The sequence below is a fragment of the Bolinopsis microptera genome, chromosome 12 (genome assembly GCF_026151205.1).
Source record: "Bolinopsis microptera isolate Bmic1 chromosome 12, MBARI_Bmic_1.0, whole genome shotgun sequence".
Classification (NCBI taxonomy): Eukaryota; Metazoa; Ctenophora; class Tentaculata; order Lobata; family Bolinopsidae; genus Bolinopsis; species Bolinopsis microptera.
In genome coordinates, this window is record NC_087083.1 from 2,374,632 (window position 1) to 2,402,278 (window position 27,647).

Here is a 27,647-nt window from a genome sequence, read left to right on the forward strand (position 1 = left end):
TAAGCGCCTCACACATTACACACTCACTAGGCCCAGCACGGTCTTTGTGCGTGTACGAGAGGGCCATTATTGTAAAAGGAGACCATTAGCAAATTAAGCGACACCTATACAGCTAGTGGGAGAGTGTGAGAGAGGAAGGCGTGTTTTTTGGGTGCGTGTAAGGATGTGAAGTGTAATGCTTATACGTTAATATATAATGATATTATGTAGATTATATAGTACTTATACGTTAATATATGATATTATGTAGATTATATAGTATTTATACGTTAATATATGATATTATGTAGATTATATAGTTATACGTTAATATATGATATTATGTAGATTATATAGTACTTATACGTTAATATATGATATTATGTAGATTATATAGTTATACGTTAATATATGATATTATGTAGATTATATAGTTATACGTTAATATATGATATTATGTAGATTATATGAGGTACGTGAAAGGATGTGAAACGTACACGTATGTAAAACGTATATGATAATACGTATAATACGTGTATAATGCGTTTATGTTACGTATATCAACTAATTCTATGTTGGAATGCAGGTTTTACCTCCTAAGCAGTATCAGTTAGCAGGTAATACTAGGTTACTAGGTTACTAGGTTACTAGGTTACTAGTAACCTAGTAACCTAAGCAGTATCAGTTAGCAGGTAATACTGAGGGTCTCTAAGAATGCAGGTTTTACCTCCTAAGCAGTATCAGTTAGCAGGTAATACTGAGGGTCTCTACTAATTCTATGTTGGAATGCAGGTTTTACCTCCTAAGCAGTATCAGTTAGCACTTTAGCAGGTAATACTAGGTTACTAGGTTACTAGGTTACTAGGTTACTAGGTTACTAGTAACCTAGTAACCTAGGCAGTATCAGTTAGCAGGTAATACTGAGGGTCTCTAGAAGCAGTATCAGTTAGCAGGTAATACTGAGGGTCTCTAAGCAGTGCAGTTAGCAGGTAATACTGAGGGTCTCTAAGTTACGCTTTCTGAACCTTTTTGTTGACAGGAACCTTTAAAAACTTACAAAAATTTGAGGTGCATTCCAAGAATAATTTAGGGCACAGGAGTGTACCTGGAACAGGTTAAAAAATAGTTTCGATAACTGAAATAGTTGACTACCCCTTTACTAGTATGTAATCATAATTATAGTATATATTATATACTTATATAATTATAAACAAATACCTGCGACCTACTTAGCTTTTGTTTTGATAAATTAATTATAGTTCACCATCATGGTATGATATAATATAGTATCTAATAACTACACATATTATAACACTGCCATAGTAACTAGTTATCATCGGGAGGATCAAATAATATAATGGTTTAAGATATGGGTAATAATATTTACTATAACAGATAGACTGGTATTTGATCGGAATTAGACCCGGAATCTGATGATAATGGTTGTAACTCCCAGTGACACAGGCATCACGTAGGATAGCACGTACAGTGCATTTTAGTGTATGTATTGAAGTGTGTACAGCAAGATTGATACCAGTGAAAAACATGAACCACTAAAAACTTAAAAAGCCATTTAAAAAAACAGTCACTACAAAAAGAGTCTAGAACACACTACACAGTACATACGTACAAAGCACAATTAAGGTAAGATCTGATGAAATAACATTCTTCTTATCAAGTCCCCCCTCTCTTATCTCCAGCCCGCATACATCACAACTCAAACCCTGACGTCACCAATCCCCCTCCCACGTGACCCAGGCACTGCTCTATCATTGGTCAATACCGCTCATCTCCAGCTCTTATTGGCTGCTGAGGACTTGTCAGAACCGCCACTACATAAGCCCTATAATGTCTTAAGTGGCGGAGGTGGATATCCACCAATGGGAGGTGAGAACGGGGAGCACGTGACAGGTTGTGACCAATGAGCGGGGAGGAGGAAGACGACTGTCAGGTCGGGGTGTTCCGATCTCAAACGTTCGTAATGCCCGCTTGTTTTGTAGTATGTAATGTTATATTATATCCTCTTCTTGTTTGCTTAGCACTTAGTTAAGCAGTTAGTACTGAAGCAGTTAACTGAAGCAGTACACACTTTGTTGGAAGTAGGAGTAGCACCCGTGTAGGGAGTGTATATAATACTGGTAGTACGGGTGGTGGCACGTGGTTTCAATCTGTCTACACTGTACACCACTTAACCGTAAAACATAGCAGTAATCACCCCTGGTCTGCACCCTAATTTCAATACTCCTCAAGTACACGGATTCAAGTCATTACCCCCACCACCCAGCTAAGAGCCAGAGACGGCTCCACATTTTAATTAGGCCCCACATTTTAATTAATCAACCGTTTGGGTAATACAATTCCATTGTTGAATATGCAAGTATTTACAGAGAGAGTTACTGGAGCTGGTTTATTTGGGGCCTCTCCTGGCCACATTTGGTGGGTGCCAGGCAGATTGTTGGTTGTTGTAGTGGTCTTTGTTTTGTTGAATAGTTACGGACACCTATCTTCAAATTATATCCGAGCAATCGTTTTTGGACGAAAGACGATAAATAGTAGTTGGCTCTACAACTAGTAGTTCGCTCAACACTGCGCTACATTTTTATCAACACTCTAGAGCCTGTAAACATTTAAATGATCTGGCTCTCCTGGTTTTAATTTGTTTTTGATGGCCGACTAAGAAAAGCCGACACCGCCGCCCCTTGTTTTTAACCACAACCACTCTTTTATTGAAATGTTATGTGTTTTTCTTTTCGATGTTCCCGGTCCTTTGGCGAGCGGCGATGTTGGTTTATTGTTTGGGTGGGCAGTTAGCTTAAAGTTTTTCAAGTTGCTGTTTGATCTTGATAGGTCATGTCTTTGTTTGGACTTGCATTTCTTGAGTGTTGGTGCTCGATTTATTTTAGTATGCTTAGATTTGATGATTAACAGGCCGCCTAGTATGTTATTATTATTTCATCAATCATGTAAATCTCTAACTCAAAGGCTTCAGTTAGAACACTGAATGCGCTAGCATCCTGATAGTGAACTTCATAGAACTTGAGGCAGATGAACTTTGTAACAGTGATTCTGGGTTTTGATAGGTGAATGATTGAAGCTATTTGGTTATTCGCTGTCACGTGACTAATGTTCTCCTTCCACCAGTATGAAGTGGGTAAATATTGTACCCTTACTTATTACTAGCACTAAGCACGCTCATTGTGAAATTAAAACAACACGTTTAATATATTATCCTGTAAATTATGAACTCTATATCACACCCAGATAGCTCATAGCACATATATATACTCAAACCAAATAGTTCACCTTCAACCAAGATCTATAGCGGCACACACCTCCTATAATACTATAGTAATAGACTAATAGTACTATATTAATACTATGGTAAATGGGTCAATGCCGACTGGCTGGTAGGTATTTGAGACCCCAAAATGGCTATCAGAGGGCCGTTAGAGAGCTGATGGGCTGTTAGAGGGCTGAACTTAGGATTTCCCTAACAGCCATCTAACAGCCCTTTCCACCCACCTCGGTCAGCTCTTTCTTTTAGGGAGAATCTTAACAGCCCTCTAACAGCCGGTCAACAACCGGCTAAAAGCCGCACTTACTAATAGCCGCGTTTTGTTATGGCTGTTAACAGGCTGTTATAGGGTACCGTTACAACCCTCTAACAACCGGCTATTAACCGGTTAAATAGCCAGTCGGTATTGTACATATTTTTATATATATACTATTACTTTTATATATACTATTATAGGATATACCATAATACTAATATGTACTATAATGCTATATATTTTTACATATAATACTATAATTTAGTAGCTCACACACACGCTCTCTCTTTTTCTCTGTAGCGCGATCAGGGCATTACGCTATGGTATAATACTAACCTCACAAGATATGGTATATAGTAATAGTAAGAACATGCTATACTAACCACACAAGATATGGTATATAATAATAGTAAGAACATGCTATACTAACCTCACAAGATATGGTATATAATAATAGTAAGAACATGCTATACTAACCACACAAGATATGGTATATAATAATAGTAAGAACATGCTATACTAACCTCACAAGATATGGTATATAATAATAGTAAGAACATGCTATACTAACCACACAAGATATGGTATATAATAATAGTAAGAACATGCTATACTAACCACACAAGATATGGTATATAATAATAGTAAGAACATGCTATACTAACCACACAAGATATGGTATATAATAATAGTAAGAACATGCTATACTAACCACACAAGATATGGTATATAATAATAGTAAGAACATGCTATACTAACCACACAAGATATGGTATATAATAATAGTAAGAACATGCTATACTAACCACACAAGATATGGTATATAATAATAGTAAGAACATGCTATACTAACCACACAAGATATGGTATATAATAATAGTAAGAACATGCTATACTAACCACACAAGATATGGTATATAATAATAGTAAGAACATGCTATACTAACCACACAAGATATGGTATATAATAATAGTAAGAACATGCTATACTAACCACACAAGATATGGTATATAATAATAGTAAGAACATGCTATACTAACCTCACAAGATATGGTATATAATAATAGTAAGAACATGCTATACTAACCACACAAGATATGGTATATAATAATAGTAAGAACATGCTATACTAACCACACAAGATATGGTATATAATAATAGTAAGAACATGCTATACTAACCACACAAGATATGGTATATAATAATAGTAAGAACATGCTATACTAACCATACAAGATATGGTATATAATAATAGTAAGAACATGCTATACTAACCACACAAGATATAGTATATAATAATAGTAAGAACATGCTATACTAACCACACAAGATATGGTATATAATAATAGTAAGAACATGCTATACTAACCATACAAGATATGGTATATAATAATAGTAAGAACATGCTATACTAACCACACAAGATATGGTATATAATAATAGTAAGAACATGCTATACTAACCACACAAGATATGGTATATAATAATAGTAAGAACATGCTATACTAACCACACAAGATATGGTATATAATAATAGTAAGAACATGCTGTACTAACCACACAAGATATGGTATATAGTAATAGTAAGAACATGCTATACTAACCACACAAGATATGGTATATAATAATAGTAAGAACATGCTATACTAACCACACAAGATATGGTATATAATAATAGTAAGAACATGCTATACTAACCACACAAGATATGGTATATAATAATAGTAAGAACATGCTATACTAACCACACAAGATATGGTATATAATAATAGTAAGAACATGCTATACTAACCACACAAGATATGGTATATAATAATAGTAAGAACATGCTGTACTAACCACACAAGATATGGTATATAATAATAGTAAGAACATGCTATACTAACCACACAAGATATGGTATATAATAATAGTAAGAACATGCTATACTAACCACACAAGATATGGTATATAATAATAGTAAGAACATGCTATACTAACCACACAAGATATGGTATATAGTAATAGTAAGAACATGCTATACTAACCTCACAAGATATGGTATATAGTAATAGTAAGAACATGTTATACTAACCACACAAGATATGGTATATAATAATAGTAAGAACATGCTATACTAACCACACAAGATATGGTATATAATAATAGTAAGAACATGCTATACTAACCACACAAGATATGGTATATAATAATAGTAAGAACATGCTATACTAACCACACAAGATATGGTATATAATAATAGTAAGAACATGCTATACTAACCACACAAGATATGGTATATAATAATAGTAAGAACATGCTATACTAACCACACAAGATATGGTATATAATAATAGTAAGAACATGCTATACTAACCTCACAAGATATGGTATATAATAATAATAAGAACATGCTATACTAACCACACAAGATATGGTATATAATAATAGTAAGAACATGCTATACTAACCTCACAAGATATGGTATATAATAATAGTAAGAACATGCTATACTAACCTCACAAGATATGGTATATAATAATAGTAAGAACATGGTATACTAACCACACAAGATATGGTATATAATAATAGTAAGAACATGCTATACTAACCACACAAGATATGGTATATAATAATAGTAAGAACATGCTATACTAACCACACAAGATATGGTATATAATAATAGTAAGAACATGCTATACTAACCACACAAGATATGGTATATAATAATAGTAAGAACATGCTATACTAACCACACAAGATATGGTATATAATAATAGTAAGAACATGCTATACTAACCACACAAGATATGGTATATAATAATAGTAAGAACATGCTATACTAACCACACAAGATATGGTATATAATAATAGTAAGAACATGCTATACTAACCACACAAGATATGGTATATAATAATAGTAAGAACATGCTATACTAACCACACAAGATATGGTATATAATAATAGTAAGAACATGCTATACTAACCACACAAGATATGGTATATAATAATAGTAAGAACATGCTATACTAACCACACAAGATATGGTATATAATAATAGTAAGAACATGTCCTAATAGTCTACTTCTTTAACGGCTAGTACTGTAGTATATTATATAAGTTATATAATATATTATACACTATATAACACTATATTATATATTGATAACACGCTGCTGTTTACTTGTGAAAACAAAGGCTTGGTCCCCGTGTGGGCTCCTCCCTTTAGTGAACAGTGGGAATAGGAGGAGGGCCGTGTGGCCCCTCCCTTTAGTGAATAGTGGGAATAGGAAGGGGCCGTGTGGTCCCTCCCTTTAGTGAACAGTGGGAATAGGAGGGGGCCGTGTGGCCCCTCCCTTTAGTGAACAGTGGGAATAGGAGGGGGTCCCCGTGTGGCCCCTCCCTTTAGTGAATAGTGGGAATAGGAGGGGGCCGTGTGGCCCCTCCCTTTAGTGAACAGTGGGAATAGGAGGTGATCCCCGTGTGGCCCCTCCCTTTAGTGAATAGTGGGAATAGGAGGGGGCCGTGTGGTCCCTCCCTTTAATGAACAGTGGGAATAGGAGGGGGCCGTGTGGCTTCTCCCTTTAGTGAACAGTGGGAATAGGAGGGGGTCCCCGTGTGGCCCCTCCCTTTAGTGAATAGGAGGGGGCCGTGTGGCCCCTCCCTTAAGTGAACAGTGGGAATAGGAGGGGTCCCCGTGTTGGCCCCTCCCTTTAGTGAATAGTGGGAATAGGAGGGGGCCGTGTGGCCCCTCCCTTTAGTGAACAGTGGGAATAAGAGGGGGGGGGGGGGCTAGTATTGTAGTATATTATATTCTATATTTTAGTATATGGGCAATTTCATGAAACATGAACAAGGAGGGAAAAAAATAAATTTCAGTTATGGCACTAGCTTTGATTGGAGTCTGAAAGAGAAGATTATAAACTGTTAGACACAAAAAACCGCTTATAAATATCTCACTTCGTTTTTGTGTTATCGCGTTTTCAAAATACCCATAAATTGTCATGTTTTACAGGCTAAAACTACTCTATAATAAAAGCTGTTTACTAAAAAGAGATTGTTGTAATATTCATTAATTCTTGATCTGTAAAGGTGCATACCACTTCACTGAAGCTGTATGCAAAATTTGGGACTCAAAATTTAAGCAGATTCGGAGCAATGCTATTCTACTTTCTCCTGTTTTTAGTGTAAATTACTATACATAAATAACAAAAAAGTTTTCTGCTGGCCACATTTCATGTTATTTCTTGCTGAAATCTTGCTAAAACAAGCTAACTCTGATGTCAAGACATAATGTACTTGTTTATTTAGATCCATAGATATCAGATCATGTCAATACCAGCGTCAAGTAAGTTACATGTCAAGTAATTTACGTGTCAAGTAATTTACACATATGCTTTTTATTCAGTAATAGTAGTAAAACACAACAAGTAACGATTGTCAAACAGAATAAAAGTTATTTAAAAGTGATAATAGATTGGTTCTGGTCGGAATTTCATTAAAGAAATCTATAAAAATGGTTAAAAATGGTTAAAAATTGACTTTTCGAAAATAATACTTTACTTTACAGAAAATCCAGTGGCCTGCTTGAACACAAATTTTGAGCTGGGAAACATTCGTACATTTACGCCCACCTACCTACTCTGTATAACTGGGCTAACTGTGGACCCAATCAGTGGATCAATCAACCAATTAAGGGGGCCGGGGGGTCTTCATCAAAATTCCCTCGAAATTGACTTTTTAGTTGTTTCTGATAGAAGGGAGTGATATCTATCAGATGCTTTTGGTCCCATGGAAAAATATTATTCCTAGCCGAAATTATTGTCGGTCAAAGGTCAGCACTTATGTGTAATTGTATTGTGCGAGCGATTTTCAACCCCTGTCCTGAAAATTGAGTCTAAAAATCTATTTTCTCCTACATGTTTTTAGCAATCACCCTGAAACTTTCAGGATATGTTCTAGAGATAATTTAAAAGAGATGAGCCAAACAGAATTTTGAGATAGGCCTTTAAACATATTTTATTCGATTTTGAAAATCTTGGACCTCGTTTTTTGACGATTTTTTGAGGTCCAAGATTTTCAAAAATTGAAAATCGCTCGCGCAATACAATTACACATAAGCGCTGACATTTGACCGATAATAATTTCGTCTAGGAACAATATTTTTCCATGGGACCAAAAGCATCTGATAGATATCACTCCCCTCTATTAGAAACAACTATAAAGTCAATTTCGAGAAAATTTTGATGAAGGCCCCCCCGGCCCCCTTAATTGGCTAATGATAAACTGATATATCATTATTAATCATATATTACATAGTTCATACACTTAGCAAACGAATTAAAGACAAAGGGGCAGCTTTAAACAGTTAAAATCAAAGGATTGTGTAACAGTGTAAACTACTTGACACAAAAGAGTAACTTACTTTACAAGGAACAAAGGCTTCTACAGAACACAGCTATTAACCATTTACCAAAACAAACCCTTTCCAGTACAGGCAAGACATTTGCCAGTGTGCATGAAAAATATTTAAATGTTTACTCTCACACCTGGGCACGAAATGAGATTTCAATACACGTTGGTCAGGAATGTCAATTTGTGCCCTGTAATTTACTTTACATTTTCAAACGTGCCTCACTCAAAAGCCATAGCAGTTGGAGAAAAAATCTTAATATAGCTGTGTGTGGAGTACATAGGAGATGTTTCATGCAATTTATCATGATTCTGTTATGTTTGTGTAATGCTTGAGAGTCAGAATAAGGCCAAATTTTTGTGCAAAGTGTAATTTACTTTACGTGAAATCGCCCATATAACACCATCGACATCAAGGTTTACAAGGTTTACAAAAAATAGATCTATATTACAGTGAGATAATGTCAGATCAGCATAGCTAAAGGTCAAAGTCCGAAATCCAAATAGAAAATCCGTTACCATTAAGGTGTTTGATGAGTGTAAAGAAAAAGTGAAAATGAAGGGGCTGTGGAGGAAATGTGATATCCCGTACTGAGACACTAATGTTCGTGTTTCTTCTTTATAGGGAATCGTGTTCTGCACAGCTGAGCGACGAACTTGGTGAATTCCACTATGTGCTCCGGTAGAAAGAGGCTCTTCATGTCATGAAATAGTAATGACTTTGTGGGCTCCTTCATGTTAGTCCTACTGGAATGGTACCTGGGACATGTTCTAAGGAAGTGTTCTTCATCTTCTATTATCGGATCAACACAAGGAAGATTAACAAAGAGCTCCATCATGGACTTTTCGCTGCAGAATTCACAAATTCTGTGATGTTGACTTCCAGTTCTGCTCCCATATCTTCCAGTTTCTACGTTTAGCTTATGTCCGCTCATTCGGATCCTAGCCACTAAGTTGCTTCTATTATATACAGTATAGTATGTACTATAATATTTAGTTACCATGTATGTCATAGTGTTGCAAACTCCCAGATACTAATGTTATTGACAGTAAACACACGTAATGGTAAACATGGGTATCACAACTCCGTAGTATAATAGGTGTAGAAAAGAAAAGGTCGTGTTAATAACACTGTTGGAACAACTGGTAGGGTAATGCGAATACCCTGTAATGAGAGGTTAAGTTGTGAAGTGTGCACATTGTATGAACATGATAGAACTATCTAAGCTTATTGAGATATCATTTCAACCCAAACAAAATAATTTGAAAATAAGTTATAGGCATTATTGCGTAGTACAGCAGAACCCCAATTTAACGCCGCAGTAAATCGGGTTAAACTCCTGTTCACAGAGTATCACACTGTTCTTAAAATAAGCAGAAGAAAATTTAAAAACTATTCTTGGTCCGTCTCACAGCCTGTATCTTGAGTTTCACCGTCAGTAAATTATATCAAAATACTAAAGTTTTAATTTCGTAATACCATATATTGTGTAGGAAACAACACGTGAAGCTCTTTTAATCACAGTTACTAATTTCAAGATGCGTACGTAGCACACAATAGTTACACTTATATTAGTTCGACTTTGTTAAATGAAGGCTGTCCCGACTCCCGTGTGGATGAGAATAAAGCGCGGTAATTATTTTCTATCGCTCGATGAGTGACCTGTGACGTCACTGACCTGTGACGTCACTGACCTGTGACGTCACTGTTTAGAGCTTTTAACGTTCCTAATTATTGTTATTTTGATATTGTATTGTAGACGGAGTTTTCATTCAGTCAAATACATTGTATATTGTAGGCGGAGTGCGAGTCTCCATTCTATATATTCAATAATCTGCACTATATATTCCATTACATTAATTATGTATAATATATATAGTAATACTCAATTATAATAATATGTAAACTCATTAACTCTAACCCGTCATGACGACAGTGTATAATTATACAAGCCTCAGCATTTTATTATCCTTTTCACAAAACATGTACAACTTAATAATCATATATAACATAATATATTTAAATAACATAATACAACTCCGTGCACACTCTCATGGAATTAGTTGCTTTGTTCTTTATATAATGCAAGAAGTTGCTTCTCCCGTAGGCAGTATATAATGGTTGCGCGTTCTGACCACACACACACACACACACGCACACACACACGCACGCACGCACGCACGCACGCACGCACGCACGCACGCACGCACGCACGCACGCACACACACACACACACACACACACACACACACACACACACACACACACACACACACACACACACACACACACACACACACACACACACACACACACACACACACACACACACACACACACACACACACACACACACACACACACACACACACACACACACACACACACACACACACACACACACACACACACACACACACACACACACACACACACACACACACACACACACACACACACACACACACACACACACACACACACACACACACACACACACACACACACACACACACACACACACACACACACACACACACACACACACACACACACACACACACACACACACACACACACACACACACACACACACACACACACACACACACACACACACACACACACACACACACACACACACACACACACACACACACACACACACACACACACACACACACACACACACACACACACACACACACACACACACACACACACACACACACAACACACACACACACACACACACACACACACACACACACACACACACACACACACACACACACACACACACACACACACACACACACACACACACACACACACACACACACACACACACACACACACACACACACACACACACACACACACACACACACACACACACACACACACACACACACACACACACACACACACACACACACACACACACACACACACACACACACACACACACACACACACACACACACACACACACACACACACACACACACACACACACACACACACACACACACACACACACACACACACACACACACACACACACACACACACACACACACACACACACACACACACACACACACACACACACACACACACACACACACACACACACACACACACACACACACACACACACACACACACACACACACACACACACACACACACACACACACACACACACACACACACACACACACACACACACACACACACACACACACACACACACACACACACACACACACACACACACACACACACACACACACACACACACACACACACACACACACACACACACACACACACACACACACACACACACACACACACACACACACTGCTGTCCTACACACATAAATATACACATTTTAGACAGGAGATGCCAATATATCCATCATGCCATATGAAAGTGTCCGGTTATTGTCCAACATTTTCTAATTATTATAATCTTTGTTCGGAAGATAGTGAGATTGAGTAATTGGGCTGGCTTTTTTGTGAGAAAATGTGGCATTATGATGTGTACAAATGTCGAAATTGGGAAGGCTATGCGTGCTATTTTACCCATCATACACTGAGAGAATATTCAAGAAACGAGTTGAAAAGAAGGTGTGAGTTGTTGTGGGGTATTAAATGGCAGATGTGTGTATAGTGTATCACTCGCCGCAAGGACAATGCAATGTACTTATAATAATCGTGGAGTGAAAAGATGGTAAAATCAGATTAATGGCTTTTTGTGAAGAAATAATAAAGTGTGATGTAGATGCAATATATCAGGATTACAGTATTCTTCTCACATCTTCACATATAGTCAGTACAGTTAGGGTGAATATGAAAATCACATGACAGGGTGACATCCAGTGTCTTGAGCTTGTTGAGGTTAAAATGGGGGATGTAGGGGTTTGTTAAATGTACGTTTTATTTCACGTGATAGTAATTCCGACTCAGTGCATATTATCATATAATTACCAAAGTATTAGGATCATTAGCTTTGAATCTATTACCTGAGTCCCATGATTTAATTTAGGGAGCAAAAATTCACTTCAGCCATCCCGTACATAGTTTTAACAGGATGGCCGGCCTTTGCGGTGCAGTAAATGTGGCTGCTGACTAACGAGTTGTTAAAATGTGTAACTTAATATTCGGGACCAGTCATGATGTGATATTTCAACACGAATACTCTAATATAATAAAGCGACGAGTGAAACTTCTTTGTCAATACATTAGAAACAGTGCACAGTGTTACGCCATTTTCTGTGGATTCTGTATTTTGAAAGGTAGTGAGTTATGCTGCAAATTGGGTCGCTAAGAAAAATGCAAATATTGTATGTACTTGAGTTGGCGCTAAAACATTCACTGTTATGGCAATCGGGCGCATTGCTAGCTGAAAAAGGTCTACCGGCGCGCGGTCATATTTATGCTAAAGTTGCCGCGCATAGCATTCACTGATGTATTAATGAATTTCAGACCACGCACCGTTGTTTTAAAAGGCGTGTAGAATTTAGGAAATACCATCCTATGTGACGTAATAATACGTCTTCATTTTCAATTTCAACTACTCACAACTCCTTGAACTTCAAAATATGGTTAAAATGGTACATTTGATGATCAAATCTGACGTCACGAAAACATTTTGGGAGCCGATCAAATATCATGCTTACAAGTTACAAGTCATAATATCATAATGTGTGTGCTCGAACCTGAGTCTCTGGAGGCCATACAAAGATGACACATATCATCGGCAAGTCAAAAAATCGCCGTTTTTCAATTTATGGGCAGTAAGTCGGCTTGTTAAGGACCTGAAATTGAAGCCATGTGGGGGGTACATTTGGAAGCCATTTTGGGACAGGAAGTTCAATACACTCCGCTTATTTATTCCATTGTAATGTTCCAGGTTGTTCTTATATTATATATATTATGGAGAACGGATTTTAAACAAAGCGCTATGAGATGTATAGTTGCTATCATGACAAGTGTGAGTGAGTGCCAACTCAATATGATCACATGTCAAAACAAAAAGGTTTTGAAATGCGACCCCCTGCCAGGATATCTACGTTTATAATATGCAGCCATAGTAATAACAGTAATAAGAATACAAATAATAAGAATAATAATAAGAATACAAAACTATTTTTAGAATATGTCTTCCTTACTACTTCAGCCCAGTAAACAGCAACGCTCTCCGTTTAAAAATGGCCATAGCATACAAACACATATAAAAACCTAAAACCTACAAAGTAAAGCTGTGTGTTTAGTGTTCCGAAAAGCTTTTCATCACATGTTCTTATAGTATAACATTTAGACGGAATATGTTCCTTGTTAGATTTCTCTCGGTGAGTCCCTTTAATTAAACATAGATATTGTGTAGAAACTACAGCTTTACCCTATCTGGTTTGATTAATATGTAAACTATCCCTGTAGTACTAAATGCCGGTCATTCATATTGGCGATTTTTAATTTTTTCATGCTTCATCGAAAAATCTAACTTTCAGTATCTAAATCGTGTCTCATACTACATCGTGTCTCATACAACATAGTTAACATAGAGAAAATGACACAGAAACATTCGGAGTCGCTGAGAAAAATGTCCAATTAGGAGCCTGTATAGTGTAAACGTTAACAAACCCTCTTCCAATACATACGTATGCCACGAACATTGATCCCAGCAGTAAAATATGACGAGCACCCAAACACGATGAGCACCCCCCCCCCCTCCCCCCGGAACATCTCTGTAGAAACCACAGTCCTTGAAATTTAAATCTGCCGAAACGATCCCAACAACTCATTATTAACTGCAATATATTAAAACATTAATTGATATATTAAAACATAGTGGGCTCCTCAAGCACTTATTAAATGTATAACAGTCACTAAATCACGTCCGGACTATTTGTGAAGATAACTGCAGCAAGCTGAGCAGTTGTCGAGTCAGCTGAAGCGTGAAATTAAGTGGAAGTGGTGGTTTCTCTGACAGTTAGTGACAAGCGGAGTGATCGGCAGGTTATTTCGTTAGGTTTATCTTTGTAAGCGTTGTCATTACATGCCGTTGATTTATATTCTGGTTGTAGGAATAGTTAAATTTAGGATTATGAAGAGGGAAATCAGTATTTTGTAGATAATGTATAGAAAGGTTTTGTATTCGAACTTTTCAATTTCAATTCATCATTTTAATGCTGTACAAATGTCAAATATTTAATCGAAAATGCAAAGAAAGTAGAGATATAAATTCTAGGCGAATCTTTCATGAAATAAGAAATCGAATACTGAGTTTTATACGTTTGAACGATCATCAACAAAATTATAAATTCGGCTCAACAAAATTCGTTTGAATGCTTCTATTCATAAACTAAATAAAATACAATACATATATTAAACCTATATACTCTATAAATTTATTTATCACAACCCATTGTGATTGTTATGAGTCAGCAAAATCTCCATTTCTCCATTTAAAATCCTAAAATTATTACAATCAGCACCCTCCAAACGCAAACCCGAATTTTAAACGATTTAAATCAAATATTAACCAAGTACCTGTCATCGTGTCCCCGTTAACCAGTGTATCCATATATTAAAATAACTCATTAAAAGAAGCTGACTCACAATTTTACTGTTCAGTATTAATAAATATATATTCAAATCAGAGGTGTAGGCGGGACTCTATTTTGTGCATGTTACTAAGGGTCAGAGATCCTTGTTTCCTAGTTAGCCAGTTTAGTCATGCAGCAAATGCAATATACACGCCACTTGAAATGCAGTACCAGTGGAGTCAAGTTTTACACCTTCCAATAAAGGTTTTAGAAGTAAAATTAGGGTATGCCAATTTGTATTTTAAAACCAAAATCGACTACGCTCCAACAAGTTTATTTCTAATAGCATTTCATAAAAAAGACCTGTAATAGTATGTTTCTAACTGTACCGCATTATTAATGACCAAATATAATTATGTGCTCGTCGAAAATCGTTGCCAGCACGTGAATTTTCTTGTGGTTTGAAGTACTTGCACGTGCGCGACTTTACAGTTTACACTGTAGTTGTAATGATTCCTCGGGTCATTAGACACGATCTCACTCTTTGTGAGATCTATATAATTACGTCCATCCCAGTAGAATCTACCTGACACTAATTATTTTTATGATGTTCTATCATCTCCGGTAGTATAAATTAGTATAAATTAGTATTAAATAGTATAAATTAGTACAAAGTAATAAAAATTAGTATAAATTAGTGTAAATTAGTATAAATTAGTATGAACTAGTTTGGACCACATCCTATATAACTCCCCTCTTCGAGTATATAATCCAAACTCAAGCTGCCATTTTTCACACAACCTGTTATACAGCTTGACGTCACGATGTAGACATTAATCCATTAAAATGTGTACGCTATAGTACGAGTTGTACATTTTAGAACGAACCTGTGAATCTATATTAGGCACTGTACTAGTATTATAACCGAGACATTTTACAATCAGCCTTTCGGCGTTTCAGCAACTCTCACTCTCTCTCGTCCAATCGTCACTTTGTCATTTCCATAATTTACTTTTCACACGTGCCCATAATTACTCTTTTCACACGTGTACCTTTTAAGGTGAAATTGGGTTTTACTCAGGAATCCTCGTTGGGTTGTACTCAGAAACTCGTCTTTGGTTTATCTTGTATTCTAGGGTAGTGTCATCATGCTGTGTTTCATGGTATGTGACCCGGTTTGGAAATTTGCCATGATTCTGTGTCAATGTTTATAAATATATATCGACTTTATTAAGATTAAAATCTCTTGTGGTTATATTCAACCGTAAATCGTCGTTGTATTTCCAATGGGCTAACTCCCGACTGAAGACACCAGATGACATTTTTCAGTTTGCTAAGTTTTAGTATGATAATAAAAGAAGTTTACAGTACTGGCAGATAGAAATAGCTGATATTTCACAACAATACATCACATACCAGACAAATCCTGAATGTAAATTTAATCAATCTGTTGAATACCTCAACAACCTCACGTGACATCTGGTTTATCCACTAATAACTCCCACCCTGGCCCTAACAAAAACTCCACTCAACTATTTCACTATTTCACTATTTCACTATTTCACTATTTCATGAGTGAGATTCCGATCTGTTCTCATCACACACTCCCACACTACAACCTCGCTCAAACCACACTTATTATTCCTATTACATGTCGGGGAGGGAATTAACCGTGCCATTGTTTTGTAGCGCGCGTGTTGTAAGAACGAGTTAGGGAGATCTTCAACCGTTTAGATTATAGTCAAGAGATCACGCTCCTGTTGGTGTTTCTCCTGCTGTTGTTCCTGCTGTTGTGGGGTATTTTGTTGTCCGTAGATATACATTAGACATTAGGGTAGACACTAGGGTAGACATTAGGGTAGACATTAGGGTTGACATTAGGGTTGACACTAGACATTAGGGTGAACATTATGGTGGACATTAGGGTAGACATTAGACACTAGGGTAGACACTAGGGTAGACATTAGGGTAGACATTAGGGTTGACACTAGACATTAGGGTGAACATTATGATGGACATTAGGGTAGACATTAGGGTAGACATTAGGGTAGACATTAGGGTTGACATTAGGGTTGACACTGGACATTAGGATGGACATTGGACATTAGGGTAGACATTAGGGTGAACATTATTGTAGACATTAGGGTAGACATTAGGGTTGACATTAGGGTTGACACTGGACATTAGGGTGGACATTAGGGTGGACATTAGGGTGGACATTAGGGTGGACATTAGGGTAGACATTAGGGTAGACATGAGGGTTGACACTGGACATTAGGGTGGCATTATTATGGACATTATTGTGGACATTATGGTGGACAATAGGGTGGACATTAGGGTGGACATTAGGGTTAAGGGTAGGCGTTGCTTTGCGTTGTAAGCGTGAGATAGGTTCCGTTTTAGGTCCACTGGTCCGGAGTTTCCGCTTTTAGTTCCTGGTTCAGGAAATGCCTAATTTAAATTTATCGAATCAATTTTAATGATTCCTGGACTATATTTTGGTATTTGAATCGGAGAATACCGTAACCCTCCTTCATTTATTTGCAGTTGTTTTGATACAGTAATTTGATACTGTCATGACATTCTTAACTTCTTTTTATCACAATATAGCTGGGATTTCTTGGTAACAAAATATGTCGATCAGTTAATTAATTTATTGCTAATTGCCATCCTCACGATATAGCTGGTCTCTGATTGGGTATGCCTTGGTTGCGCTTCAGAAGATTTCGAAGATCGAAGAGCGTTGATCACACTGATGAAGACGAGGAGGTGAGTTGGTTACTTATAAGCTTATAGTTTATACTCTGTCGTTGTGTCTGCAAAGTTATTTTGGTTATTCGTGTTGGCAAGTATTTGCATGTCTAATGATCATGATATGAAAAATATCAAATGTCACAAAATTTGCCATAAAACGGACAGCGGAAAATATTTATACGCGCGAGGACACATGTGAAGCCACAAATGAGATTGGACGCCTCTACAGCTACAATTTCTAATTCAGATTTCAGAGCCTCAAACTACAGGTGTGAGTATCACGGAATATTCCAGAACTCGAAGACATGACCCATACCTATAATTTAGATCTCCACCTATATCGATGAGTATGAAACGGAACAACGGAACAAGGACGATCTACGAAAAGACCGTCGTAAAGCAAGAGCGAAGGAGCTGAGATCCATCAGGGAACAATCCGGGTCCCCGCTTGAATCAGGGGAAAAACCGGATCTCTCGAAACGGAACAGCACGAATATCTTTACCTGTGATACCTCGGACGAGGAGGACGAGTGTAGCATTATGGAGGAGGAGCGATGTAGTACCAGAGATAAAATCAAGTTCCAAGAAGAGAATGTGTGCCCCGTCAAGAAGAATGGAAAAACTCCTAGACTGGTACCTGACCTCTTGTTTTACTCTTCCCGGCTGCCCTGGTTTATTTTTACTCTTCTCCTGGTTGTATCATCTCACTCTCTGTGAACCTATCCCCCTCAATGACATACATAGTCTTACTTTTGGTGGCTCTGTGTGCAGTGTGTGTTTGTGATAGAAATGTCTGATTCTTGATTGAGATTACTAATTGTGTGACCTTATTTATCGATACCTATTGGTTTTTTGCCAGGAAAGTTCTTGAGGAATCAGCTTGAATTCTTGTGCTGGAACGGGAACTGTACTCCTGAATATCTGTACTATCTGGCGCAGTGGATTCTAAGCGTGCAAGAATATATTTTACAATCAGTGGGAAGATATATAATGACATATACCTCTGTACTCTTTCTACATCTCTTTCAGATACGAAATTATTATAATGATGAGTTTAGATGTTTAACAACCAATGTTCTTGAAATATCGCTCACTAATTAGTAAATAATTAGTAATTAATTAGTAATTAATTAGTAATTAATTAGTACTCATTAGTTAGTAATTATTACTCACTAGTTAGTAATTACTATCTATCGGAGGATGCGCGATAATATCAATCTACACAACATTGAACATAACGATATGTGATAGATTCACATAATAACATATCTTTACATATTTCACTTATCCAGCGCGCAGATTCACATAATAACATATCTTTACATATTTCACTTATCCAGCGCGCAGAGACACATAATAACATATCTTTACATATTTCACTTATCCAGCGCGCAGAGACATGGTTACACTTACGCAACACTTGAATAGTGCTATTCATGTGAATATCATTATATATGCAATTTAAAAATATGTAAGATCAGGCACATGTGTCGGTGATTCTGTGCTTGTTGAGGAGCTGGACATTAAGTACTGTGATATATTGTAGCGCTGTGAGTTATACAAGTGGTGTCTTCTGTAGCGGTGCATCTTCTCTCTCGCTTGTTATGAGTTGTTTGAGGTGGAGAGGTGGACATTAGTGGTCAGGTTTGCTTTTTTTGAAGCTGGAACTGGTTGAGTTCAAGTTGTGGAGAATTCTGAAATACGATGTTTCGTTGTTTTGTCTAATATACATATGCTTTATTTGCTTTGTTTGCAGTAGTAGTGGTGTTTGTGGGGGATTGGGAATATAGTAGACTTTATACATACAACTTATCCTATTCTTAAACGTACACGCTTCCAAAATCTCATCTCCAACACGTTTATAATATTATATCATATTGCCCCCTCACATTTCCCCCCCACATTTCCCCCTCACATGAGATTGAGACCATTGCACCAGTCTAAACTATCACTTAGAGTCTACCTAAACTAGATGGGCACATTGAATGGCACTGTGGGCTCATCTTTACTCCAACCACTCCCTGCCAGCGCCCCAACGTGATAGCTCTGCCCACGTGGTATCTTCTTATTGGTTCAACCACGTCACATGACGTGTTTACAGGCTCTCTGATTGGCTGTCACATGGGCGGTTGCCATGGTTACGGTTGCACCATGTTTTGATGTGACAAGTTTGCAGTTGTGCAAGAAGGACAACTTTTATTCTTCTGGAGAAGTGTGTTTGATAACATCTCATGTGGCACCTACATCATTGTGACAGTGCAGTTTCATTTGACAAGCTCGTTGTGTCATTCTCATCTTCCAATTTTCCCCGCCAAAAACGGTCGTATTTAAAATGAAAAGTGATAAGAGCCCCCCCCCCCCCCCCCCCCCCCCCCCCCCCCCTTTGTGGCGTGTCACTCTTCCTAGTGGGTTACTACTCACGCAAACAAGGCTGGGGATAATGGATCTTGATATCCAGTACTGTAAATTGCTACCTTTAACTTGAGAGAACATCACTTGAGGATCTTGATTTGCTTTCCCAGCTATACAAATATTTCTTTTAATCTCATCCTATGAAACAGCCCAGAACTCAACCAACCGTACATACCCCCGCTATTATTTACCAATATCAGAATTCCCGTGTCACCCCACGCCTCTCACATAGTCCACGATCACTAATTCCCCACTAATTAGGGACCAATTAAGCAATCAAGTCATTGTCCAGTCAACGAAAGGACGGAATGATCTGTTTAACGACGTGACTGTTCCTGTCACGATTGTCTCCTAATTGGCTCCCATTTCCTGGCCACCAGTCGAAGGTGTGTTATATATACTGCCCTCACTTTGTGTTAATATAATTTGCTTCAGTCTGTGACCTGGATTTAACGGGGATAGTTCCGTTTAATCGCATTCCTGGACGCTAAATCTTATTTTAAGTTTTTAAATTTAGTTATGTTATATGTGTTTAATAAAACCCTCGCTGGTAGTCTGATTTATCCTTATTAATCTTAAAACTTATTTCCCATATTTGTGATATTGCAATCAAATTACACGTTCGTTAACGCTCCAGCGCTAGCCCCATGCCACATAGGTCTGGTCACATTGGTCAGTGTCGGAGAAACATTAGCCCCTAGTTAGATCTGCTACCTAGTGATAGGGGGTCAGATCTGCTACCTAGTGATAGGGGGTCAGATCTGCTACCTAGTGATAGGGGGTCAGATCTGCTACCTAGTGATAGGGGGTCAGATCTGCTACCTAGTGATATGGGGTCAGATCTCTCTCTGTGTCTGTAGGGTTGATAGTCAGATCTGCTACCTAGTGATAGGGGGTCAGATCTCTCTCTGTGTCTGTAGGGTTGATAGTCAGATCTGCTACCTAGTGATAGGGGGTCAGATCTCTCTCTGTGTCTGTAGGGTTGATAGTCAGATCTGCTACCTAGTGATAGGGGGTCAGATCTCTCTCTGTGTCTGTAGGGTTGATAGTCAGATCTGCTACCTAGTGATAGGGGGTCAGATCTCTCTCTGTGTCTGTAGGGTTGATAGTCAGATCTGCTACCTAGTGATAGGGGGTCAGATCTCTCTCTGTGTCTGTAGGGTTGATAGTCAGATCTGCTACCTAGTGATAGGGGGTCAGATCTCTCTCTGTGTCTGTAGGGTTGATAGTCAGATCTGCTACCTAGTGATAGGGGGTCAGATCTCTCTCTGTGTCTGTAGGGTTGATAGTCAGATCTGCTACCTAGTGATAGGGGGTCAGATCTCTCTCTGTGTCTGTAGGGTTGATAGTCAGATCTGCTACCTAGTGATAGGGGGTCAGATCTGCTACCTAGTGATAGGGGGTCAGATCTGCTACCTAGTGATAGGGGGTCAGATCTGCTACCTAGTGATAGGGGGTCAGATCTGCTACCTAGTGATAGGGGGTCAGATCTCTCTCTGTGTCTGTAGGGTTGATAGTCAGATCTGCTACCTAGTGATAGGGGGTCAGATCTCTCTCTGTGTCTGTAGGGTTGATAGTCAGATCTGCTACCTAGTGATAGGGGGTCAGATCTCTCTCTGTGTCTGTAGGGTTGATAGTTAGCTGTTAGTTGTAGTTATCAGCGGACAGTTTTAGTTTATCTTCTGCTGACATCCTTCGAACTCGTTGTGGTTTCCTGAAATTAAATATGGACTTTGGAGCACTCTCATTTCTCAGTTAGTAATCTGGAAACTCTCCCAGGTTCTTAAAAATGTATCTTTCTCAAGGTATCGCATGTTTTGTTCCCCTCTCCCGAGTTCTTACAATTACATGGATCTTTCTCGAAGTTTTAGTATGCATCTGGAGCTAGCCTAGTCGAGTGAGAGAGGTCTCTATTCTGTGTACCATTATAAGACCGAGTGAGATGCTGAGGATGAGTCTATGAACTATTATCACTAGTAGTGGGGTCACTAGTAGTCATTAGTAGTCATTAGTTGTCACTAGTAGTCATTAGTAGCAGTCTTGTGAGGCGGTCTTCGTGAGCTCACTGTGATTTCATCTTCTTAAAACTGCTAAAACGTGCTGCAGTCATTAGCTGTAATATTGACTCAAATGTAGTCTATAACTGAGTTTAACAGTCTATTACATAGACTATATCATAGACTACTACAATTCACACTGGCGCCAACAACAGCTCTCCCCCCCCCCCTGCGCCAACAGCTCTCCCCCCCCCCCCCTCTCTCTCTCTCTCTCTCTCTCTCTCTCTCTCTCTCTCTCTCTCTCTCTCTCTCTCTCTCTCTCTCTCTCTCTCTCTCTCTCTCTCTCTCTCTCTCTCTCTCTCTCTCTCTTCTCTCTCTCTCTCTCTCTCTCTCTCTCTCTCTCTCTCTCTCTCTCTCTCTCTCTCTTTCTCTCTCTCCCTCTCTCTCTGATAATCCAACACTCCGTAAATAACATTCGAATGCCTGCTTGTAGACTACTCGTTAGTCGATTTTACATGAATTCATGGGCTGGTCGGAGAATTATTACACTGCATTAGCTGTGAATTATAGATATTGAGGATAATTATTAGTGGTGGCTCACTTACCGGCTCCCTATAGTTACTAAACCTGACATTTTATTCCTATATCCCAACATTTGTCTACTTTTATCCTTCCTTTCTTCCTTTTTCCTTTCATTGAACTTCTTCCTCCATCCGACGCCCAGCCTCGTGCTCGTAATTACTCGCACTAGTTATAATATTTACCATAATTATTAGAGCGATTATGAGTAGTAATTATGAGTAGTTATTACAAGTTATTATTTGCATCGTTCAACGTCACAGAACCACCAATAATTGGTCCTCCCTTTCTTCCCTGTTCTTGCTCCGTAGGCTGCAATAACCACCTTCATTTTATCCGAGAACAAATAACCAGTAACCAGTAACCAGTAACCAGTAACCAGTAACCAGTAACCAGTAACCAGTAACCAGTAACCAGTTACCAGTTACCAGTAACCAGTAACCAGTAACCAGTAACCAGTAACCAGTAACAAATAACCCGAGGAGGATTCTTCGTGATTATTACTATCTAAGTATCTACAAATCGTTGTTGAATGGCGAATACTTATTATCCGGTACCGAGGATAATTGAGAAAATTTTGTAGCTATGATTGGAGGTATAGAGAAAATCTCTCTCTTCCAAATTCGGCTTGATTGCCCGACTTGGTTCCTTGTTCCCCGCTCTTTCTCTCCTCCGTTCCTTTTCTTGATCTACAATTAATTCAACCTACCCTTTTTTATTTCGTCACGTAATCATCTCGGCACTCTCCAACCACCAGTCTCCAGGAACCAGTCACCAGTCACCAGTCTCCAGTCACCAACTACCCGCTCCTTGGATCCGTTTGTCGAACCATGGCTTCCGGCGGCGTGAACAGGCTTCTAATCACGCTACTTACGACTAATTATTCGGTAGTTAGCAGGGAAATTGTTGTGAGGTCTGCCCGGGTATTTGTGCAAGGCGTTTAATTGTTTTCCGGTCTTTCTTCAATCTGAATCAAGGACGCAGATCCTTTTTATTTATTTCTCAGAGCTGATTTTATTATCTTCTTATTTACCAAACTTTTGTTTTTTATCGCCTGCTCACAGTTACTCAAATCTACTCAAATCTGCTGTGTATTTTTCCAACCACACGCACAGCACGGTTTACATTGGATAAAATATTTTCGCCCTACAGTATTCATATTGTGTTGTACAGTATTCATTCTCAAATAAAATTGTCGCCGCATTTTCTCATGCTTTATGCGCATGACAATGCCATTCCCAGTGGACCTATTTGCGAATCTATTTCGGAAGGAATTTACTATTGTTCCCTTAATTTCTCCTGTCGTGTTCCGGCTACATTCGGTTGTGGTAATTATTCCTAAGACAGAATGATTCTTTGGCACACTCAAGCATGAATATTATGAATATTTTGTGCTTTAACCTGGTTCTACTAATGGTATATTTCAAGGAGTTCATGTTTTATTCATTTATCAAAATTTATTCAAGGTAAATTAAAAACATTCTATTACAAAATTGGAATATTACGGAGCTAGAAAAGCAGTGATATATTTTTAAATGAAAGTAACTGTTCTCTCCTGTCAATCACCGTTTGCTCCGTCGAAGATACTTTTTCGAAATTAGTTAAAATTCAAACGACTGCGGTGATATTCTGTTAATTCCCACACGATTGTGGATGATATTCTGTAAACTCACACGTGCATGGGTGCTACTGGTTTCATATTAACTACCCTCCTCCTCACTGACTACAGTTCATTTCTCCCGTAACATAATACAACTCTGTTCATTAATCACATCTCCACCACTTAACCAAACCACCAATAGCAGCGCTCCCCATAGTGATCTGACCGCTCTTAACCAATCAGAGGTGTTCTAACCAACCCTCTCGACCAATAGAAAGCCAGAACACCAATCACGTGGTGTGACGTCACGTGGCTACGGACCGGCAACACCAATTGGATTAACCCGAGCTCTTTTCGCTAATGACGGGTCACTGCAATTAAATTGCCCTGGATTGTGCATCATCTGCGGAGGAAGACCGACTAAATATAGATTCAAGTTTAGATTACGAGGTTACGTGGGCATTTTCCCGATTGATCTTGCTTTGCTGGGTCCAGTGATTTGTTAAAGTCTGTGAAGAAACTATCACAGCTCCTCTATTTCTCACGTACCCTTAGAGTTAGTCCTTATTGGTCCCATGGTAACGTGAACAAATTATGCTGTTGTTAACTACATCACTATTCTTTACTCATAATAATAGTGATAAATTGAAGTTTAATAAACACCACTATTAAACTTATAGTCAGCAGTATATATACCGTTCCTTACTAATTAATAACATTCCTTACTATTCTTTATTATATATTATTATTCTTTATTATATTTTACTATTCTTTATCATATTTCACTCATATTTGTTTTGCCATAGTGTCCAGTCCATGGCGAGACATTATGGCGCGACCTTGTTCTCTAGCCCAGGCATATGCTGGTATAACCATGGTGATTGGCGGTGTTTAGCTTACTGAGGTGTTGTGTAACATCAGCAATTGTTTTATATAGCTTAAGTCTTAACCACGGTTTTACAATGTGTAGTGTTAGAATATTATGTCAATATGGTTCAGAAGGTGTCAAAATGAAGGTTTAGACAGGTTTTGTGTCTTGCCGTTATCAGCATAGTGAAATGAAGGTTTAGATAGGTTTTGTGTCTTGCCGTTATCAGCATAGTGAAATGAAGGTTTAGACAGGTTTTGTGTCTTGCCGTTATCAGCATAGTGAAATGAAGGTTTAGACAGGTTTTGTGTCTTGCCGTTATCAGCATAGTGAAATGAAGGTTTAGACAGGTTTTGTGTCTTGCCGTTATCAGCATAGTGAAATGAAGGTTTAGATAGGTTTTGTGTCTTGCCGTTATCAGCATAGTGAAATGAAGGTTTAGACAGGTTTTGTGTCTTGCCGTTATCAGCATAGTGAAATGAAGGTTTAGATAGGTTTTGTGTCTTGCCGTTATCAGCATAATGAAATGAAGGTTTAGATAGGTTTTGTGTCTTGCCGTTATCAGCATAGTTCATTCTATTCTCGGCTAGAAAATAACCAACTTCTGGAATTCGTGGCATGTCTTAATAGCGCTGAAAGTGGAACGTGAATATTTCAAATATTTATCTTTTGTTCTGTCGGCACCTGTCGGAATATAAAAATATACATATATAGTATATATATGTATATATATCTTATAATCTCTAGTAAGAACATGAGCCTTCAAGTAAGAAATAGGCTCACCCTGGGCTCACAAAATTTCTCTAAAAATCATGCTAGGTTTGAATTTACCCAATCGTGCGATCAAACCTTTTCACGTACGTTGGTGCATTATTTACTTTGTTGTATTAGTTTCTGTCGGGTTGTTTTTCTTTTTGACCCAAATTAATTGATTGATAAGCCGACTAGAAATATTTGAGGGCCTGCTTCATCTATTAACCCTGTTCGAATGGACATTTGTAGGTAACGTATAATGCTTTTGGACACGAAGGGAAACACACAACGTAAGGCTTGAAATCATCGTGAAACTACATTAGAGCCTCAAATTATTTGCAGTTGAGGTCACGATCAGTGTTTGAAAAAACTGTTTTCCAATTGCTATTGCTAGACACTAGTAGTATTATGTGTCTTAACAGCTTAACAGGTTTTGTAATGGCCATATAAACAGCTTATGCGTTGTAAAGTGTACTAATACTAGTACAGACTACTAATGTCTAAAATGTCCGTTTATTTATGATCTAACATAAAACATCCTGTTAGAAATCTTCATTCTAGAAATTGAAGCCTCTTCTCTATGATTTATGTTATGAACTATTTCTTCAAAGTTTTTCTTGTTTTTTTAAATACATAGATCTGGCAGATTTTGGTATGATTGTGGTTGAAAATTTCCTCGAAATCAATTTTTAGTCGTTTCTAATAGAGGGGAGTGATATCTATTAGCTGATTTTAGTTCCATCGAAAAATACTGTTCCTAGTTGAAGTTGTCGCTGGACAAAGGTCAGCGCTTTTCTTTTCATTAAAAAGTCGACTTTTTAGTGAAGACCACCCTGTCCCATTCAAAATGTGGTCGTGCTTCAAGAATTGTACTATTGAAACGGGCCTATATGGGCGGTGGTGTTTAGTTTTACAGATAGTAGGTTATAGGACTAAGTATTAAGTAAGGGATAGTCTATTTATAGACCATTGTCGGGGCATCATTATGTGGTAGAGGTCTATAATATTTACCGTCTATAATATTTACCGTCATAACCTTGCACAATTGCATACTATAATATCTCCCAAACATGTTGCCAGACATTTATAAATCTCCGCACCCCCTCATTGAACATCTGTAAAGTCCTGCAATTCTTGGGGGGCTAATCTTGGTTGCAGCGTTGTAGATTATGGAAATAGTTTTATATTATATATTATGTT

General features: G+C 38.0%; 2 protein-coding genes across 7 annotated transcripts in view; one reads left to right on the top strand and one right to left on the bottom strand.

Moving 5' to 3' along the window:
• Positions 1–26,786, bottom strand: part of LOC134823994 (arginine kinase-like) — a 97,835-nt gene extending 71,049 nt beyond the window's left edge. Inside the window, exon 1 of one of the 2 annotated variants that reach the window (XM_063835620.1) lies at positions 26,774–26,786. The gene's annotated coding sequence lies outside the window, so the exon portion shown is untranslated. The remainder of the gene's footprint in view (positions 1–26,773) is intronic. The other variant, XM_063835621.1, reaches the window with a different exon arrangement.
• The window catches only part of LOC134823993 (inositol-trisphosphate 3-kinase A-like), a 110,065-nt gene that overhangs the window by 56,272 nt on the left and 26,146 nt on the right, over positions 1–27,647 (top strand). Inside the window, exons 2-3 of one of the 5 annotated variants that reach the window (XM_063835618.1) lie at positions 18,168–18,253; positions 18,566–18,871. The exons of the other annotated variants lie outside the window; for them this stretch is intronic. Coding sequence (XP_063691688.1) covers positions 18,185–18,253; positions 18,566–18,871 — 375 coding nt within the window. The 5' untranslated portion in view covers positions 18,168–18,184. The remainder of the gene's footprint in view (positions 1–18,167; positions 18,254–18,565; positions 18,872–27,647) is intronic. 5 annotated transcript variants of the gene reach the window in all.